At 39.2% G+C, this 22,606-nt stretch overlaps 1 protein-coding gene across 2 annotated transcripts in view; it reads right to left on the bottom strand.

Annotated features, from left to right (window-relative positions):
* PLXNA4 (plexin A4) overlaps nt 1-22,606 on the bottom strand; it is a 1,066,226-nt gene that overhangs the window by 300,073 nt on the left and 743,547 nt on the right. For both annotated transcript variants that reach the window (XM_073619416.1, XM_073619417.1), the window contains exons 7-8: nt 20,837-20,990; nt 953-1,052 (exon numbers count right to left, since the gene is read on the bottom strand). In XM_073619416.1, coding sequence (XP_073475517.1) covers nt 953-1,052; nt 20,837-20,990 — 254 coding nt within the window. The remainder of the gene's footprint in view (nt 1-952; nt 1,053-20,836; nt 20,991-22,606) is intronic.

The following is a 22,606-nucleotide window of genomic DNA, read 5'->3' on the forward strand; positions in this document are numbered from 1 at the left end:
TACTACTAAACATTCATTCTGGTCCTCATCATTTAATTCCATAAAGTATTTTTTAATGTCTTTAGGGCACCTCTGGCATGAAATATGTGTTTTGTCAACCTTTTAGTATTTGGAAAAGAATATTTCTTCTCACGATATTTGCAAATTGCAGGTTTGCTCTCAGCAGAAATTGCACTGCGGAAATGTTTTCATACTCTAGATGTTGGTCACACCATTTTACTGGGAGGAGGAAAAGTAAAAACAATGTACTGACCATACTTTAGGTAAACATTATGCTTTGATGGTGGAGAACAGTAATATGAATCATTTAAAGGTTATGAAGATAAACTAATTTGCCAGACAAATGTATCCTCTTACCTGTCAATTAAGGACTGAGAGGACAGAAACTATCATCTACTGTATCCCAACAATTGCCCAACTGTAAGAGGTACAAGATGGAGCTCACAAGCAAACTAAACTGGAGGAACAGTGCACCCTAGTGGCAGAAATGCATATTTCTCTTGTATGAGAACTGCATTGAAAAGTACAGGGTTACTTGAACTGTATTCCAGGATTTACTTGTTCTCTTCAGCTGAGAGAACTTACAATAATTTAAGACTTTACATAAACTGAAGCAAAATATAAATAAAAGGGCTGGGGATACAGTCAGTGTAATCACACATATATGAGTAATGCCCATATTTGGGAAATTACTTGTCACTGGGTGGATAGAGCATGATAGAGAGACTATTTGCCCATCAGGTCTGCTTCAATTTTGAATGACAGTGCATAGCAGTGGTCAAATTCAAAATCTGTCATTAGACTGAATAGTGGCTATGGATCTGCACACTCCAGTGCGCTTTCAATCAAAAGTAGGTGGACCTGATGGGGAAATATCATCTAAAAATAATTTAATATTGTTTCATCATTATTATTACATAAAGTAAAAAACATTTAAGGCACAAGTACTCACGAGTTGTGAACACTGCAGTTGTAGAAGACAAAGTTGGTACTTGCAAAAGTCATTCCAGTTTCTTTGGACTTAAGTTGCAGTTGGACAATGTGATGGTCACCTAGAAGGTAAGGAACAATATAATTAAGTCAGTTTAAGTTAATCTAGTGTCTTTACTTTTCAAAGTCATATAGTACTGAAACTGCATAATGCCATGAATTATATCTTTCCTATTATTGTACAGTGAGCACCTTGACATTATTATACATTTTCTAATAAAACTGATTGAAGATTCTAAGCTTTAAAAAAAATCAACAATAGTTTATACATTTTAATAATGGATAAGAAGGTGTTCAAAGCTGTAGAGGATCATTGTCCACTTTACAGGCATCTTCACTCAGAATGACATAACCAGGAGTGTGAAATTTGCCTTTAATCTTCCTCCCAAGTCTGAATTTTCTTTTTAACTAAGATCTTATAGGGCAAATTATTTTAGTTTCAAATCTGCATTAGAAAAATGATAAGTCAATTCTCATTGGCTGCTATGGGCAATATATTTGCCTTCCTTTCCAACCAGTTGTATACATTACTATTCCATATTCCTGAAATATTTTGACTTGAATTAAATATTTTCCACTCACTAAATAAAGTAGGATTATCTTCCTCATAAATCAGGCTAACGTTCAAAAATCACAATAAGTTCTTAATATACCTTGGCAGAATAAGCTTGGCAGAATAATGGCTAATAAGCAAATATAGTTTCTACATTATACTCAGAAATCTTATAAAGTAAATACTATATACACCCACTTCCAGTGCCCCATTCTGAAAGAGGAGATTTAACATTTTACAGATTCAGCATGATCATTAAAGCCAATGCAAATTCAATTCAACTGAATGCTCCATATTTTTAGAATAATTATTGCTTTGGGGAAGAGTCTTAAACTATTTATATATACATATATATATATATATATATATATATATATATATATATATATATATATATATATATATCAGTTAATTGCTAGATTTTTACTAGAAAGCATATCGCATACTGCCACCTTGAGTATTTCATACCAACATTATTAAAATTGCAAAAAGCAAAATTATTCTACTTTTTTTTCCAGAGGTTTTCCCAGAACAGTTATCTATTAATGACTCTTACATTTGTCATTTTTTTAATATATTTTACTTGTTTTATGTACTATATAGTATAAAGCCTAACATTAATATGTTAAAGATTGTACATAACTATTTATAGATGATTTAAACAAGATTCATAAACCCTTCACCTAAAATGTACACATTTTTCTAACTGGAAAAATGTGTGAATCCTGGGTAAAAGTTATGTGAAAACATTTATAAACAGACCCCTACACGTTCAGTTTTGAATATTTAACATGCTAAGTCACAAAGTATATAGTAGTAAAACAATACAAGTTGAATAGAGGCAGGTACAGAAGGTACACATTTTTAAAAGGACAATTTATGGCCAATTCCCACTATACTGCCTTGAAATCGCAGATCAGCTGGAGCAACTCACCACTCTGGCCGCTCTGTGTTGCCGCTACACTGGGGGCAGTGTAATTCACAATTAATCGTATCGCATTTCTCCCTTTTTGTTTTGTTTTGCTTTGTTTTGCACTAGCTTTATTTGAAGTGTACAAAATGTACACTTGTTTGAAAAAAAAGTAAACAAGAAAAAGATAGCCCTACTCTTGCAGCGGAGGGGAGGAGGTGTGGATAGGAAGGACGTTTTTCCTGATCTTCTTTTACAAAAAAGAAATATAATTTGAATATGCTTGGGCTGGTCAAAATTAGATGTTAACTTTATCAGGAGATGGGGTCCATTAACAAACCTTCTAATAGTAGCACTGAGGTCATGAGCTCCCTAGAATGGTAATATATATATATATATATATATATATATATATATATATATATATATATATATACACACACACTATATTGCCAAAAGTATTGGGGTGCCTGCCTTTACACGCACATGAACTTTAATGGCATTCCTGTCTTAATTCGTAGGGTTCAATATTGAATTGGCCCAACCTTTGCAGCAGTGACAGCTTCAAATCTTCTGGAAAGGCTGTCCACATGCTAAACCATGTGTCTATGGGAATGTTTAACAATTCTTCCAGAAGCGCATTTGTGAGGTCAGGCACTGATGTTGGACGAGAGGGCCTGGCTCGCAGTCTCTGCTCTAATTCATCCCAAAGGTGTTCTATTGGGTTTAGGTCAGGACTCCACCCCAAACTCACTCATCCATGTCTTTTATTTGTTATGTGTCCTGCCATACAGTCATGTTGGAACAGGAAGGGGCCATTACCAAACTGTTCCCACAAAGTTTGGAGCAGGAAATTGTTCAAAATGTCTTGGTAAGCTGATGCCTTAAGACCAAGCCCGACCCTTGAATAACAACCCCACACAATAATCCACTCTCCACCAAATGATTTGGACCAGTGCACAAAGCAAGGTTCATAAAGATGTGGATTACCGAGTTTAGGGTGGAGGAACTTGACTGGCCTGCACAAAGTCCTGACCTTAACCTGATAGAACACCTTTGGGATGAATTAGGGTGGAGACTACGAGACAGGCCTTCTCGTTCAACATCAGTGCGTGACCTCACATATTCTGGAAGAATGGTCAAACATTCCCATAGACACACTACTAAACCTTGTGGACAGCCTTCCCAAAAGAGTAGAAGCTGTTATATCTGCAAAGGGTGGGCCAACTCAATATATAAAATTTTAATTAAGGGCCTGATTATTCACTCCATAAATACTGTAACAGGATAGGAAGGTTAAAAAGTACATAAAACTTCAAAAGCCATATTCAGTAAGTAACAAAAATTCCAGACAGAGGACATCTAATATCTTTTTGAGATTCTGCATGTAATGGTAATTAATGTTTTCTTTTCATGCTACCACTTTTTATTGTTACAGTTTACAATTCATTATTTAACAGCAGTCCATGCCTGTATATTTAGGCAGTACCGACAATTTAGAGCTACTTTGGGGAGTTAGATGACTAAAAAGACTATACATTTATCAGCCACATGGTGTGTTCTTAAGTTTTGATTCCAATTCATTCAGCACACATATCCCCTGAATCCTTTACTTTCTGAGCAACAGCTTCTCTTACCACAGGGAGCTGAAAGTCTGTACTTGCCAACTTTCTGTCATTATCAGACACTGACCCTGCACTCCGTATCTCCTCCCGGGAGGTTTCTAGGGATTCTTTAGAAAGACATCTTAACAAAACACTAAAGGCAGCCAAGTGTGAGACCTTTCTGTGATGAATAGTTATTCAGACCAGGCACACAGTGGAGCTTTAAATTAGCTACTGTACCTAAAATAAGCACAAATAATGTAGAACTCTGCAATGATACAATGCATGTAACTCCCTCTAATTAGTATAATTAGGATAGAATTTCTTGAGATAAAGGAAAAGATACCTACATATAAAATTGACTTCACTTTTCAAATTATTTAACACAGCATACAATGAGACATTTTGTCCTAAATGAAGTAATTCCACTCAAGCTTGGCTTGCATACACACAGTCACACAAAAGTTCGCTGAACTTTCGACTGTCAAGAACACGGTGACATACAACACTACCACGAGCCGAGAAAATTAAGTTCAATGCTTCCGAGCATGCGTTGAATTGTTTCCGAGCATGCGTAGGAATTTTGCGTGTCGGAATTGGTACAGACGATCGGAATTTCCGATCAGAACTTTTTTCGACCGAAAAATTGAGAGCATACGCTCAATCTTTTGCTGGATGGAATTCCACCAGCAAAAGTCCGATGGAGCATACATACGGTCGCATTTTCGGACCAAAAGCTCTCATCAGACTTTTGTGGTGGAATTTCCGCTCCTGTGTACGGGGCATTACTTGTTTTAAGTATGTAAGTGACAGAAAAAAACTGAAGCCTTTAGAAGGAGAACAGCAATGATAGTCTATAAGTGTGCATCAGAGCAAGTTCCCGTTAAAATATTTGCAATGAATGCCTCAAATTTTCAGTTTCCTATGGAACTCTACTTTGAATCTGGAAATTCTTTAATCCTGAAGCCAGGTGCAACATGGTCTTCTTCTGGCCAGGCACATTTTTTTCTTATGCTGCCCATATACTGTACATAACAGTGATTGTCATCTTTCTGACACTGATTGAACGTATTGATCATTAAATCAATAGGCAATCATTTTCATTGAAGAAAAGAACCCCAGAAAATCAAATTTATTTAAACCATTTTTTTTTTTCTTTCATTGTATTTAACAATTATATTTGAGTGTAAGATGACAAAAAAAGATCTTATCTATCATTAATGCATCTTTTAAAGTTTTTTATATAAATTATACCAGCTGGCAAACTTTTCACTGAATTTTTTGGGCAAATTATCATCCAGCCTGGAGTCTTCCATCGCTTGACCTGACAAGGGGTGCTAAAGCAGGGAAGCTGCACATTTATGCAGCAGCATGTAAAGGAGTCTATCGCAGGGATAGGGCAATGGCAGGCTCAAGCATTTGATGGGAGACTTAAAGTGATTGTAAAGTCTCAAAAAAAAAAAAAAAAAAAGATAACAAACATGTTATACTTGCCTCCTCTGTGCAGTTAGTTTTGCACACAGCAGCCTGGATCCTCCTCTTCTCAGGTCCCTCTTCACTGCTCCTGGCCACTCCCTCCTGTCGAGTGCCCCCACAGCAAGCAGCTTGCTATGGGGGCACCCGAGCCAAGTCACAGCTCTGTGTGTCCATTCAGACACAGAGCCCTGACCTGGCCCTGCCCCCTCTCTCCCCTGATTGGCTAACTGACTTTGGTTGACAGTCACGGGAGCCAATGGCGCTGCTGCTGTGTCTCAGCCAATCAGGAGGAGAGTCCCGGATAGCTAAGACACTTGTGGACATCGCTGGAGAGAGATGGGGCTCAAGTAATTATTGGGGGGGTGCTGGGGAGGCTGCTACACACAGAAGGTTTTTTTTATTTTAATGCATAGAATGCATTTAGATAAAAAACCTTCTGCCTTTACAACTCCTTTAACTGAAGCAGGTAACAGCCATTCTTGAAAGTTTTCTTTATTTACATTGTCATTTTGAATACAATTTTATACCACAATTGTGAGATACAGTAGTTTCAAAAATTAACTGTTTAATGGCCCTAGGTTATGTTTTCCAACTTCATAGCGAAGTCCTGATATCTGCCAATTTATTGACAATAAGATTGTCCCACTGGCAAGAAAAGGCAATTAAATTAGAGAGGGATACAGAAGAGGCATGTATGACAAATAAGGGCTCATGCACACTGCAGCTCAAAAAAAGGCATATGAGCTTTTATTTCAGCTTCTACTTTTTTGGGCCCTTTACATGTTTTTATTGAGCTTATTTGAGCTCCTTTGAGCTTTTTTGGGCATTAGCAGTTTTTTTCACAAACCCTCCCTTCAGCTAATTTTTCCTATTTTGTTGTGTGTTTTCGAGCTTCTTTGAGCTTTTGTGTGCTTTTTAATGCTCTTTCGTGTTTTTTTTGTGTGTTTTCAGGCACTTAGGCATCTTTTCTGCTTGAAAACTCTGCTCAAAATGTTTGGGGGGGGGGTGGGGTTCTGCCTGTAGGAGCATATGCCTGTAAAAGCCTGAAAAAGCCATAGCATTAATGGAAACATTGGCTAACATAGAGGGTAGTTTCTAGGCAGAAAAAAGAGCTCAAAAGCCTGTAGGAGCAGCTTCTTTGAGCTGCAGTGTGCATGAGCCCTAAAGGTAAATGCAGGTACCTGGTAGTGTCTTCTCTCAGACAGGACATGTACTTAAAGTGGTTGCAAACCCTTTACAACCACTTTATGCTACAGGCAAACCTATAATTAGGCTTACCTGTTGCTACACTAGATATGTCCTAAACCTGCATGGTTTAGGAGATATCCCTGTATATGCATGTGCCGACGTCATCGGCACATGCGCACTTAAGCAAACTAAAGCAATAGCATGTATGTGCCGTTACCGACGGTTCCAGCCAATCACAGCGCCAGAGCCGCGATACCCGGAAGTAACCCCCCCGGAGAGATGTCGGCTGCCGGAGCGGTGAACGAGGACCGTTGCGGAGGCTTCGATCTCAGGTAAGTAATTCATAATGAGCTAGTATGCTATGCATACTAGCTCATTATGCCTTTGTTTTGCAGGGGGTTTTTTTTTGGGGGGGGGTTAAAAGGGTTTACAACCACTTTAAATGTTAGATTTGAGTGAAGTTCACTTTAAATCTCTAGACAAATACAATACTGTAACAATTCATCACATATTGCCCGACACGCAGGGAATGTTTAGAGTTAAATTAATGTTTAGAGTTAATTAATGATAATAATTTTATAAAGCAGTCAATGATTAAATGCAAGTTTTTGACCCCCTTCGACCCCACACTTCAATTATTTTCTTCCTCCACCAAATGATTCATTAATCAATCACTGCAAATTGACCTTGACAATTAATCTATCTGGAAGAAGTTTGCTGTGTAAATGTACCTGTCAACGTAGTGCACTGCTGCCCATCTGCCACTTGTTGTTTTGACAACCTTGTTAAGAAACTCTCATTTAATAGCCCAGATGACTGAATACAGATATTATTCTTTGACACAAAAGTGATGGCAGGGTTTGCAGATTATGTGCACTGTGTTATACATTGATTTGTTCTGCCAAATAATATGAACAATAAGAAAGCATGCTGTTGTTTGTTAATGGCCAAGGCAGCAATTTAAAATCTAGATGCTGTTAAATGTGCATGGTATAGACCTGGCCAATTTGATATTTTCTACAGATATCATCTGAACTCATGCAGGCCAAAATCAAAAAGCAAAATGGTAGACAGTATTTGAATGATCAAATTAAAGATGGGGAGAACCTTGTTATGGTGCAAAGTTGTTTTTTAAATAAATTGCTATCACAGAACCCTAGAGCTGGTTCACATCCTCAAGGGTGCATACCTGCATGTTCCTGCACAGAGCGTTTTTAAAAGCACATTCATTTCAATGGACTGCTGAATGCACAGAAACAGCAGGAGCGACTTTTAAAATTGTGCAGCACCAAACAATTGGTACTACAGTACCATGCATTTTGATGCCCATGAGCGCACCTGTGTTGGGGGTGACATTGAGAATTAATACAGCAGCGCATTCCTGTGCAGTGTGGGAAAGTGTGCATGTGCGTTCCCACACCACAATTGTTCTGAACATGGCTCCCAAATTAAACATTTTATCACTCTCATAATACATGCTATATACTATGTAAATGTATGGTATCACCAAAATTACACATCATATATATTAGTATTTCTTTTGTCAATTTAGGGTATGCAAACTGAATAACAGAAAAACAATTGCAAACATTTTTTTTTATTCTCAGTGCTGCTGATTGTGACAAAGGTAAAGCATGTCTGCATAAAGAGTGTTGAAATGGTCATTTGTTGTCTCAGTTTGAAGCCTGTGTGACAACAAAGGAGAAAAATGGGATAAAAGAAGAGAGCGTTGCCATTCTGTTACAGTGAGTACCTGAATAAAGACCTTAAAGTGATACTAAAGTCTTGTTTTTTTTTGTTAAAAAAAAATAACACACATGCTATACTTACTGGCTCAGATCCTCCTCTTCTCAGTTCACCCGCCAGCACTCCTGGCCCCTCCCTCCCTTGCTATGGGGGCACCTGAGCCGCTGCTCTGTGCGTCTATTCAGACATGGAGCCATGGCTTGGCTCTGTCCCTTCTCTTTCCTCATTGTCTCACTGAGTTTGATTGACAGCAGCAGGAGACAATGGTGCCCACTGTGTGTCTTAGCCAATCAGGTGGGAGAATCCTCAACAGCCGAGCCTCTCGTTCAACATCACTGACACCATCACTACTGCCACTGATCCCCCCACACCACCACCACTACTGCCACTAATTTCTCCCCCCATACCACCACCACTACTGCCACTGATTTTCCCACCATACCACTACCACTCCTGTCAATGAGACACCCCACCATCACCACTGATACCCCCCACACCACCACGACCACTGCTGCCACTAAACCATCCCCCCACACCACCATGATCACTACTGCCACTGATTTCCCTGCCACACCACCACTACTGCCAATGAGACCCCCCACCATCACCACTGATACCCCCCCACACCACCACGACCACTGCTGCCACTAATCCATCCCCCCACACCACCATGATCACTACTGCCACTGATCCACCCCCCTATAGCACCACGACCACTGCTGCCACTGATCCCATTCTGCAGCTATCATCCTTGCCACTGATCCCATTCCCCCCACCACTGCCAATCATCCCATCTGATCAACCTTTCCACTACCACTTATCCCATCCCATCCCCCAAACCACCACCCTAGCCACTAATCCCATCCTCCCACTACCACTGCCACTCATTTCCCACCCATACTCTCTGCCCGCCCAAGCAAGACCTAGCAAGGAGGGGGAACCAAGTGATCTGCGAGTGATCTGCAAGTGAGTGGCACTGATCCCATCCCTCAATATCAACACTGCTACTGATTCCCCCCCACACCACCAATACTGCCATTGATCCCCCCCACACCATTACCACTGCTGCCACTGGTTGTTGTCCCCCACACCACTACCACTGATGCCACTCATACCCCTCCACATACCATTATCACTGCTGCCACTGATACCACTACTACTGCCACTGATTCCCCCCCTCCAACACCACCACCACTACTGCCACTGATACCTCCCACACCACCACCACCACTGATACCCCCCACACCACCCTGACCACTACTGCCACTGATCCACCCCCCACACCACCACGACCACTGCTGCCACTGATCCCATTCCACAACCACCAACCTTGCCACTGATCCCAGACCCCCCTTCCACTACCACTCATCCCATTCCATCCACCCAACCATCACCTTTGCCACTGATCCCATTCTCCCATCACCACTGCCACTCATTTCATCCAATGCCCCCCACTGCTGCCACTCATCCCATCCAATCCCCCCTTCCACTACCACTCATCCCATCCCATCCCCCAACCCCCACCTATGACACTGATCCCATCCCCCCTCACCACTGCCATGCATCCCACCCCCCCCACTGCTGCCACTCATCCCATCCCCCACCACCACCACTGCTGCCACTGATCCCATACCCCACCACCACCGCTTCTACTCATGTCAGGGGCATAACTACAGGGGTCACAATTGCAATGGCGCATATATTGCCCCTGTACACCTGGATGGGGGGCATATAGAGGAATAAATCCCCTCCATTTTTCTCCTGCAGCCGCTAAAAGCCAGTCTTCTTCCTCTCCCTCCTATAGGCATTCAGAGGCTGCAGGAGGAAAATGGAGGGGAGTTGTTCCTCCATATGCCACCCCTGCCGCCCCTCCTATCCAGGTCCTGCTGCTCCTGGGATCAGTGGGAAGGGCCCTGACCGGAGGTCTTTTTGTTCTCTTCTCCCCTTTCCTTCATTTCTGTGAACAGTGCACATCCAGCCAGTCTAGGTCTAGGTCTAGCATAGTCACAATCTATGCACTTTGGCAGCATAGTTCCTGTTTTTGGTAAATCAAGCTTTATCACTGCCTACTCACTGCCTACTGCTAGATGACCTCACTACTATTTATACCAATATGGATGCCAAGGGGTTGATTATCTAAAACTGGAGAGTTCAAAATCTGGTGCAGCTCTACATAGAAACCAATCAGCTTCCAGGTTTTATTGTTAAAGCTTAATTGAACAAGTTAGAAGCTACCATGCACAGCTGCACCAGATTTTGCACTCTCCAGTTTTAGTATATCAATCCCCAAGTGTCATCTTATGCCTGGTCCTTATTACCAATCACCCTGCATGCTAAATTGTGTTATTACCATTGTTAATCTATTTCTACCCATACTTCGTTACCAACTTTATCAGCTGACAATATGTTCAGTTTGTCTTTACTAACTAGTTTAATGCCTATTTTCTTTGATGCAGTAGTATTACTGGGTACTAAGTATTATTTTCCGTGTATTTCTGTGATTCGCATGCTTTGTACACTCAACCTAGTGTGTCAGAGGGGCTGAAGTTCTTAAAGAGGTTCAGGTACTGTAAATAACAGAAGACCCAGCCTAACCAGCGGCTCCTGTGAGGGTAGTGCTACCTTTGGATAGCCAATTTGTACATACATACTAGGGACAATTTATTCAGGAGTCAATAAACCTTAAGGCTTAAGTGCTAACCACTAAGGCACTGTGCCAACCTAAACAATGTGCAAAAAATATGTCAAATGCACATATAATCTTACGGGAAGGATTTGTTGAAATGAATGGTCTGATGATAGGGCCTCTTTAAGGACAAAGCTGGCAAACGTGTGAAAGAACAGAGATAGAGATGTTTCCAACCCTGTATATACTATTTCTCAAAAATAATAATTACAAATTATGCAAACCAATTGATCTGCAGTACATCAAAGCTGTTTAAACTTAATTGCTCCATTTTGTGCTAATTCCACTGAAGCACCACATGTGAATAACCTTAATTGCCTGTATACACAAAGAAGCTTCTGAAAAGTCTTGAGATTTATTAATGTAATAAACTTTTCTTGCTGTGTTTTTATGTTAATGAATTCATGCTTGACCACGAACAGTCTTAGGGAAACCATCTATATGTAATATTACCGTATTTTAAATATATGTTGATTAATATTTTACCATTAATCCTTTTCACATGGTTATTTACTTGGTAAAATTGCACACTATTCCAATGGGTGTGATGTAACTATGACATTTAATCTTTGTAAGTAATTCTAAACATATGCAAACTTTTTAGAAAAAATATAAACATGATATATCAGCAACCAGTTTATTTTTTGTAACCTACAGAAATATTACCTTTGGAATTTTATGCACTAGCTAATTTGTTTCATGCCAAAAATGTATAAAGAACATGACATTGGATTTTTAATGACACTTTTTACTTATTTTGTTACATTACAGCCTTTAGTTCAATGTTTTTTTATCTGAATTATATTTGATGGATCAGAACACAATAGTCTAAGTTGGTGAAGTAACATTAGAAAATATATACATAAAACTATTTTTCAGAAATAAAAAAACTGATAATTGGCATGTGCGTATGTATTCACCCCCTTTGTTATGAAGCCCATAAAAAGCTCTGGTACAACCAATTACCTTCAGAAGTCACATAATTAGTGAAATGATGTCCACCTGTGTGCAAGCTAAGTGTCTCATGATCTGTCATTACATATACACACCTTTTCGAAAGGCCCCAGAGGCTGCAACACCTAAGCAAGAGGCACTACTAACCAAACACTGCCATGAAGACCAAGGAACTCTCCAAACAAGTAAGGGACGATGTTGTTGAGAAGTACAAGTCAGGGATAGGTTATAAAAAATATTCAAATCTTTGATGATCCCTAGGAGCACCATCAAATCTATTATAACCAAATGGAAAGAACATGGCACAACAGCAAACCTGCCAAGAGACAGCCGCACACCAAAACTCACAGACCGGGCAAGGAGGGCATTAATCAGAGAGGCAGCACAGAGACCTAAGGGAACCTTGGAAGAGCTGCAGAGTTCCACAGCAGAGACTGGGGTCTCTGCAGTGGTGTATTTAGGTTTTGTGCTGCCCTAGGCCTGACTAAACTTGTGCCACCCCTAATTTAAATATGACCCACTCCTTCCTGCCAAGGACATACCCCTTGCTGTTTAAGACCTGCCCTGAAATTTTCGAGTGGGGTCACTAGTTCTGAGCGCCTGGGGGGGGCAATGGATTGCCCTAATTTGCATAGATTTCCTCTCACTTCCTGTTTGGCTATGGGGCTCTCTGCAATGAGACAGGGATGGTAAAAAATAAACTGACAGGGGCTATAACCCTCCCTTACTCTATCTAAAATGAAAAAAAAAAAGTGTTGCCTCTAGTTCTAACTTAACCACTTCAATACAGGGCACTTTCCCCCCTTCCTGCCCAGGACAAATTTTAGCTTTCAGTGCTGTTGCACTTTGAATGACAATTGCGTGGTCATGTAACACTACCCAAACTAAATTTTCATAATTACCTTTCCACAAATAGAGCTTTCTTTTGGTGGTATTTGATCACCTCTGGGGTTTTTAATATTTGTGCTATAAACAAAAAAAGGCCAACCATTTAAAAAAAAAAAAAAAAAAACTGATGTTTTTTTTACCAGGCTATGACAATCAGGATAACACAACCACTTTTCCACCGTCATTCTGCTATATGGCGAGCGGCAGGTGCTTATGCACAAATTTCTTATGATTTTATGGAGAGGACCCCCCTCCCCCCCACAGTTGCGGAATGCCTGACCGCCCGCATACTGGAAGTAGTGCAGCTGCTTTATAGAGGCGCTAAACTAATTTGCCTCTCAGCCCAGTCCACCCCATAAGATTGGTGCTACACTAACAATGTAGCACAAGCCGGCGGGGACTCTTTCCATGCTGCCTCCCTGCAAAGTGCTGCCCTAGGCCTGGGCCTTGTCGGCCTAGGCCAGGATACAGCGTTGGGTATCTGTACATAGGATGACAATAAGCCGTATGCTCTATAGAGTTGGGCTTTATGGCAGAGTGGCCAGAAGAAAGCCATTACTTTCAGCAAAAAACAAAATTGCATGTTTTGAGTTTGCGAAAAGGCATGTGGGAGACTCCCAAAATGTATGGAGGAAGGTGCTCTGGTCTGATGAGACTAAAATTGAACTTTTTGGCCATCAAAGAAAATGCTATGTCTGGCGCAAACCCAACACATCACATCACCCAAAGAACACCATCCCCACAGTGAAACATGGTGGTGGCAGCATCATGCTGTGGGGATGTTTTTCAGCAGTCAGGACTGGGAAACTGGTCAGAGTTGAGGGAAAGATGGATGGTGCTAAATACAGGGATATTTTTTAGCAAAACCTGTACCACTCTGTGTGTGATGTGAGGCTAGGACAGAGGTTCACATTCCAGCAGGACAATGACCCCAAACACACTGCTAAATCAACACTTAAGGGGAAACATGTAAATGTGTTGGAATGGCCTAGCCCTGGGTCAAAGCCCAGACCTTAATCCAATAGAAAATCTATGGTCAGACTTAAAGATTGCTATTCACAAGCACGAACCATCCAACTTGGAGGAGCTGGGGCAGTTTTGCGAGGAGGAATGGGCTAAAATCCCAGTGGTAAGATGTGGCAAGCTCATAGAGACTTATCCAAAGTGACTTGGAGCTGTGATAGCCGCAAAAGGTGGCTCTACAAAGTATTGACTTTAGGGGGGTGAATAGTTATGCACATTGACTTTTTCTGTTATTTTGTCCTATTTGTTGTTTACTTCACAATTAAAAAAAATACAAATCTTCAAAGTTGTGTACATGTTCTGTAAATTAAGTGATGCAAATCCTCAAACAATCCATGTTAATTCCAGGTTGTGAGGCAACAAAACACGAAAAATGCCAAGGGGGTGAATACTTTTGCAAGGCACTGTATCCTAAACCTTTGCAGAGTATTGACATCATGTGACATATGTTTTCAAATGTACTTTTTATGCTTTTGCATATGTATTGTATATATGTATTTGCATGTATTGAAAATGGTTCTGAACAGATAAAAGAGCCCAAGCAATGCTATCACCATAATCCTAATTATTTTACTTGTTTGAAGATTTAGCTTATTTTTGCTAGAGTTCAGCTTAAGACAAGACCCTACTCTAAACCTTTGCAAGAGATTGTAAGCTCTAACGAGCAGGGCCCTCTGATTGCTCCTGTATTAAATTGTATTGTAACTGTACTGTTTGCCCTAACAGTGTAAAGAGATATATATATATATATACATAGGTGTGCGCAGTCTAATGCATTAGGGTGTGCACCCTTAAGCTCAAACACACATGCATGTGTATGTATCTACATTTATGTGACCCCGGCACATTGATCTCCCTGCTGGCACAGTGAAAGAGAAAAGGATAAACACTTCTCTTATGGCAGAGCCCGTAAGAGGGAGATCTTTCCCATGTTCCCTTTGCTACACAGAATGATAACACTAATGCGCATGGGCGGATTAGCATGTGCCTGGGCACACCCGGCACACCCTGTGCGCACGCCTATGTATATATATATATATATATATATATATATATATATATATATATATATATATATATATATATATATATAGTAGATCCTGTATAATAATAAAAACATATGTACTGTGATATATTTGTAAATGTGCTTTTTATACTCATTTATGCTCATATGCATTTGAAGACAAGCTTTTAAAAGTTTTGCAAATATTTTGCATGTATTGAAAATGGTTCTAAACAGATAAAGGAGCCCAAGCAATGCTATCAACCTAATCCTATTAATTCTACTTGTCTGAAGAAATAGCTTATTTCTGCCAGATATTAATATCTTTTTTGTATCTCTAATGGGCAACCAGTAGTTGCATTCATTTGTGGTTTCAGAATAAACATTACTCATATTCACTAAAAGGAGGGTAGTCTCTACACAAGAAATTGAAAATAATTAGTTTTTTTTGTGTTCTTGGAATCTTACCAAACATAATGTTATAAAGTATATGCAAAACCATTACCTTGCAAAACAACCCATTCAAATTTAAAATAGAAATGAAAAGAAACATTTTTTGAATATATTTTTGAATATAGTGTATATCCACTTAAGCTCCAAAATGTTTTAACACCTTCATGAGCAGGCCATTTTTTTGCTATTTAGCACTGCACTACTTTAACTGATAATTGCACGGTCATACAATGCTGTACCCTAATTACATTTTTTGTGTCATTTTTTTTCACACAAATAGTACAAAAACTTTCTTTTGGTGGCATTTGATCACCACTGGGTTTTTTATGTTTATTATATAAATGAAAAAAAGACCACAAATTTTGAAAAAGATAAAAACAATATTTTTACTTTCTGTTATAAAACATCCAGTAAAAAAAATTGAAAAAAAAACAACAACATTTCTTTATAAATGTAACCAAAGGGTATTCTGCTACATGTCTTTGGTAAAAAAAAACAAAAAAACAATAAGTGTTTATTAACTGGTTAGTGTGAAAGTTATAGCATCTACAAACGATCGTATCTATACTGGAACTTGTATTTATTTATTTATATTTTTTACACAAGTAATAGCAGTGATCTGGGACTTATAATGGGACTGTGATAGTGCAGCAAGCAATCTGACAGTTTGTGGGAACTGACTGACACTGATATCACCAGTGACACTAATACGGTGATCAGTGCTAATAATTTATACTGTCACTGTACTAATGACACTGGCTTGGAAGGGGTTAACATTTAGGGGCAATCAAAGGGTTAACTGTGTACCTAACAATGTTTGCTGTGTATAGTATGTAATGCTTTTACTGAGCGATACCTGTTTTTACTGCCTGCTTTGCAGGGAGAAAAGAACTGACACATTGCTGCTGTCTGCAGAGAACCCTGTGTTATTTACCAACATAGGGCTCTCTTCTGTCATTTGCTCAGCCGATCAGTGGGTCTCAGCCATATATCACTGGCTGGCACCTGTGCTGTAGTGAATGACAGGGAAATACCTGGAAATATCAAATCACCTATATGTACATGATTTGGCACTGGGGTGCCACCCTGCTGCAGTATAAGTGCGGTGGGCGGTCCTGAAGTGAATAATATAAAAATATATAAATATAGGACATCACATCACAGAGATCACATGACCTCTGTTCTCAGATGCATAAAGGGCGTAGAGAGCTGGGGTAGAGAAATAGCAGTCCACCAATCTTCCCAGTGAATGGCTGTGCGGGGGGTGGGATGTCAGCACAAGTCTTAACCATTGAAGGACAGACAGGCTGTTTTCCCAGCACAGCCAAAAACTGAATACGCTGGAATGGATGTGTTCTCATGACTAGCATGATCAGTTTGAAATAGGAGATCAGGAAGAATGGCAGGATCACCAGGTATTTCAGACAAAGGAAGCAATACAAAGAGAACAGGATACTTTTTAACACAAGTGCATGGTATAACAGACATATCAGAAATATGAAATGTTGCGGTAACAAATTCTTTAAATAAAATATTAAACAAAAATGCCTAGCTTTGCAACTTAGCTGTGCCAAAAAATCTTGTCATGTGCCACCTTCTCAGGTCTGGTGTTAAAGAATATCACAATATGTGGTCAACTAGGGTATTTCAGTAATGCAGCCAGCACACAGTGCAACTATCCTTTGTAAATCACTATACAAACCAACAGCAAATAAACATGGTGCTTCACAAGAAAAAAATATGTAGCATCACCTTTAATTCTCTGTAGCCACTAGCTGATCTAATGCTACCCATGCTGCTGAAAAGAAAAAACAAAAAAATATTGATGCCATCTCTGTATAGTCCATGATTCCATGGGGTTGATTTACTAAAGGCAAATAGACTGTGCACCTTGCAAAGTGCAGTTGCCCTCTGCAAGTGCAGTTGCTCCAGAGCTTAGTAAATGAGTTAAGGCTTTACTTTGCAAAGGATGTCCAATCACGTGCAAGGAAAATTTTAAAAAATGCATTTTTGCTTGCACATGATTGGACGATGGAAGTCAGCGGAGCTTCTGCTCATTTACTAAGCTATGGAGATAACTGCCACTTTGCAAAGTGCACAGTCTTTTTGCCTTTAAATCAACCCCCAAGTCTCCCTAGCACAATACTCTATAGTAGAGATTACATTGTTTACTTTATGTAAAATTAAAACTTTTTGTATCTGTTGTCTTTTTGTCTATAGATTCCATAAAAATAAAATATTATTTACAAAACAATATTGCCAAAAAAGTGCCTAGTCCTCCCCTTCAAAAAAAAAAAAGGGATGTATTACTTTTTTATCTTAAAGCGGAGTTTCACCCTACTTTAGAAGTTCGGTCCCAGAAATTGCTGTTTACAGTCCCATTAATGTTCGGAAAGTTTTTTCTTGTAAAGCATATTACCATCTTTGGTCAGTAAATAGCTCCACTTCCGCTGTACCTCGCCGCGGAGAGGCCCGTTGGCTCCTGAGATATAAGTGTCATCAATCCTAGGAGTCAATGGGCATCCTCCTCTTCAACCAGTGTGCTGCGCAAGATCGGGAGGTGCATGCTGGGTAGCCAGCAGCACCGTATACTGGAAGAAGCTACAAGCGGGCTTCCGATGCCAACACTGAAGATGGGAGCTTTCTTGTTACAGAGGTTACTGTGAGTATATTGCATAACTATATAACAAAAAAGACTCATTAAAAATTATATTGTGATAAAAAAAGACTACATTTACAACATATATCGGAATGGATTAGGTAACCTGCGACTAGCATGCCTATGTGTTTTTAGGAAAAAGAAAACTGACTGGAACTCGCATTTAAGTAATATTTCCAAAAAACAGGCTCATAATGGAAATACAAAAATTGCTCTGGTCCAAAAGAACCTGTATGAGAGCTAAAGTGGTTAGCATTGTTTTAGAAGCATTTGTCCAGCTTTGGCTCCACATATTTAGTACAACATATAGAAATAAACCGTAGTTTATTGCTTTGTAAATTACTATATTTGTCAAAATGCTAATTGTTATCCTGTGCCTACGTTTACTGCAGATATTCTGTAGGCATTAGTGTGTGTCTGTTGGGCATATTTACTGTGTGTATGTAAACACTAAAAATTCAGTGCAATCTATTTATTTTTTATTTCATCTGAGCTTTATTCAGATATGCAGCCCAGAGGGAAGATAATATAAGATTTACTCTGTAAACTCTGATTCTAACCTCGATTAAGCCTGAGTGTACCTTCAAGGCCCAAGAACCTTTGAAGTCATTTTCTGTTCTCTGTTTTCTTTCACAGTGTGAAAGCACCATATTTACTACCTTTACTGTTACTGAATGAAACTGACCTTTTCCTTGTACTTAATATTTTATATCATTTTTACAGTTCTATTTTTATCATAAGTCTACAGTATTGAAAGGCTTCTAGACATTGGCTTTAGAAGCAAAGGAACTCAAATCATTGTCTGTAAATATAAAATAGTAACGTAATCTAAAAAGTTTGTATGTACTGTATATTTATTACATAAAGTCTCATCACTAGAGCATCTCTGGTCACATCATCATTCACATTGATCAGTTTAAACTCAGACTAGTTGAGGGCTGTAACCAATATTTATACTTGATCATTTTAAGCATTTTTTTTCTTCTCCAGAAATAAATTAATGAATGAATTTAAAAAAAAAATGATATATATATTTGGATTTTTTTTACAGTTAAAAAGCTCAAGCATATAATGTCCTCAATATTCCTGATGTTAAAAAATATGCAAACCTCTTTACAAGTGTTTCATATATGAAGTACAACATCCAATGTAAGACAAATAAGAAATAAGTATGCAATGGGTGGAAAGTCCAAATTTTACTCTTCTTCTGGTTTCTTAAAAGTTTCCGATATACTTTTGATTTATGATTATTAAACTTTGAAACCTAGTGAATAAAAATTAACTTTTGAATAGGTTTTCTTCTTGTACCTTTTGTACCTCATCCACCCACAAAATAAGCCTGAATCGTATACTGTATTGCAGTGCTTTTTAACTTTTTAACTCAGTGCTTGTTAACTCTGTTTCATTTCTGTTCTTCAGCAAGATTACAATTTCCATTAGGATGGTATTCTGTTCACCAATCATGATGGTAGATTCAACCACTCTAAACGTAGCCCCCGTTCACACTGCATCTGACTTTGCAATCGTACGACTTCACTTGAAATCGCTAAATTTCAAAGCCACATATCAGTGCAACTTCAGGTGTGACTTGGCTGACATATGTGTAACTTCATGCACAGATGTCTATGCAAGTTTCACCTGAAATCACCAAAAATAGAGCAGAACTTCTTTTTCAAATCAGTGTGGCACTATAAAGATGGCATTACACCGATCTGAACAGTTCCGTTGCCGACAAGAGGGTGTGATTTGTCATGTGATTTGCATCTGTTAAGTTGTACCAGTGTGAACAGGGACTTATTGTACTACTATTAACACTTTGAGGCGTATTTATAAAACAGTTAAACTAAGCATTTACTGGAGGAGAATCAATCCCTGTCCATTTAAACCCATGCACTAGGAAGATTCCCTTGTAGTGGATGTTTGGTAAATGTCATATTCACTGCTTTATAAATATACACCCTTTGTATGACATCTACCACCAATCAATACCAAGATGGACTCAATCAAATACTAAATGGCTTCAATGAAACAAGCAATTAAATCATGATTCTTTTTCCAATAGATGCGATTATTACCCATTAGCTGATCACAATCTATAGATTAACATTCTTTGGCACAGTTCTTAATACAGTGAGAACATGACTTTATGTTCTAGCTGAGAACTAGGAGCATAGGAATTCTCCTCTCACTGACTACTGTAGGGAACCGATTACCAAGGTTTCCAGTCATGTAATCACCATTTCAGCCATTTATGGTGATCACATGTAACCTGCAGACAGTTAAAAGATTTGAATAAAAACTGTTATGTAAAATAAATAAAATTGCATTTATCGACTTAAAATTGGAAACAGGAGCAGAGCAATTTTTAAAACTGTGTATCAAATATAAAATGTTTACAAAAATGTAGTAAAAATGATTTAGGTAAGCAGATTACTCATATAGTCATTAGTAAGTTAACCATCGTACACTGATGCTGCAAAATTAGGTCTGGCCATCTAGGCTTTAATGACTTCTGGTCGTGACGGTGTTAAACTACCATTATCAATGTTGTTTGGGGCCAAATAGTCTGTTGGCATTCTGATAATCCCACACAAGCACAAGATACTATAGCCGTTCACATTCAGACTGATTATACTCAGATGTGTGCTTGAACTTTATTTCTGATAAAGTAACAGGCTTAAACATATTGCTACATGATCTTACCATCCTCAGTAATAATACGGGGTACTTCTTTTTCTGCTGGTGAAATACATCGGATCTGATTTCCAACCACCAAGCCATCCATTTCTGAAAGGTCTTCAAATGTGCAGTTGACGCCAGCGGACAGCTCTGGTACATTGTAAGCTTCCAACACCAGCTGTAAAAAAAAATCCAGTGAAGTTAATTGAAAGCAGGACTATTGACTGTGGTATAAGAAAACTGTACTTGGCTACTGACTGGTTCATTTTGTTGCTCTTATTTTCTATATAATTAGTGGAGACAACATATTGCAGACATACTTCCTCTCACTTTTACAGCAAAGTAAAAACAGGCCTATTCAGATAATATTAGTATCCGTATATAAAAACTATACAATTACCATAAATTAATTAATTTAGCTTCAGTCACTTAACTGTGCTTAGTCTTGGAAGGTGCAATGTATAAGAATACATTCATCAGTGTGCTGCTGGACCATCTTTTCCAGACTTCACTCACTGAGACTGTACATTGTAACCAAGTGTGAGAGGCTGATTTGTGTGAGGCATACACAGTGAGGGAAAAAAAAGTATTTAATCCCTTGCTGATTTTGTACATTTGCCCACTGACAAAAAAATGATCAGGCTACAGTTTTAATGGTAGGTTTATTTTAACAGTGAGAGACAGAATAACAACAAAAAAAAAAATCCAGAAAATCGCATTTCAAAAAAGTTATACATTGCATTTTAATGAGTGAAATAAGTATTTGACCACTTCGCAAAACATAACTTAGTACTTGGTGGTAAAACCCTTGTTGGCAATCACAGAGGTCAGACGTTTCTTGTAGTTGGCCACCAGGTTTGCCACATCTCAGGAGGGATATTGTCCCACTCCTCTTTGCAGATCCTCTCCATGTCATGAAGGTTTCAAGGCTGATGTTTGGTAACTCGAACCTTCAGCTCCCTCCACATATTTTCTATGGGCTAGGCCACTCCAGGACCTTAATGTGCTTTCTTTTGAGCCACTCCTTTGTTACCTTGGCCGTGTGTTTTGGGTCATTGTCATGCTGGAATACCCATCCACGACCCATTTTCAATGTCCTGGCTGAGGGAAGGAGGTTCTCACCCAAGATTTGATGGTACATGGCCCTGTCCATCGTCCTTTTGATTCAGTGAAGTTGTCCTGTCTCCTTAGCAGAAAAACACCCAAAAGCATAATGTTCTCACCTTCATGTTTGACGGTGAGGATGGTGTTCTTGGGGTCATAGGCAGCATTCCTCCTCCTCCAAATATGGCAAGTTGAGTGGATGCCAAAGAGCTAGATTTTGGTGTCATCTGACCACAACACTTTCACCCAGTTCTTCTCTGAATTATTCAGATGTTAATGAGCATACTTCAGACGGGCCTGTGCATGTGCTTTCTTGAGAGGGGGATCTTGCGGGAGCTGCAGGATTTAAGTCCTTCGCAATGTAGTTTGTTACCAATTGTTTTCTTTGTGACTATGGTCCTAGCTGCCTTGAGTTTATTGACAAGATTCTCCCGTGTAGTTCTGGTCTGATTCCTCACTGTTCACATGATCATTGAAACTCCAAGAGGTGAGATCTTGCATGGAGCCCCAGACCGAAGGAGATTGACAGTCATTATGTGATTTTTCCATTTGCGAATAATCGCACCAACTGTTGTCACCCTCTCACCAAGCTGCTTGGCGATGGTCTTGTAGGCCATTCCAGCCTTGTGTAGGTCTACAATCGAGTCTCTGAGATCTTTGGACTGCTCTTTGGTCTTGGCCATGGTGGAG

The sequence above is a fragment of the Aquarana catesbeiana genome, linkage group LG03, assembly GCF_042186555.1.
Source record: "Aquarana catesbeiana isolate 2022-GZ linkage group LG03, ASM4218655v1, whole genome shotgun sequence".
Classification (NCBI taxonomy): Eukaryota; Metazoa; Chordata; class Amphibia; order Anura; family Ranidae; genus Aquarana; species Aquarana catesbeiana.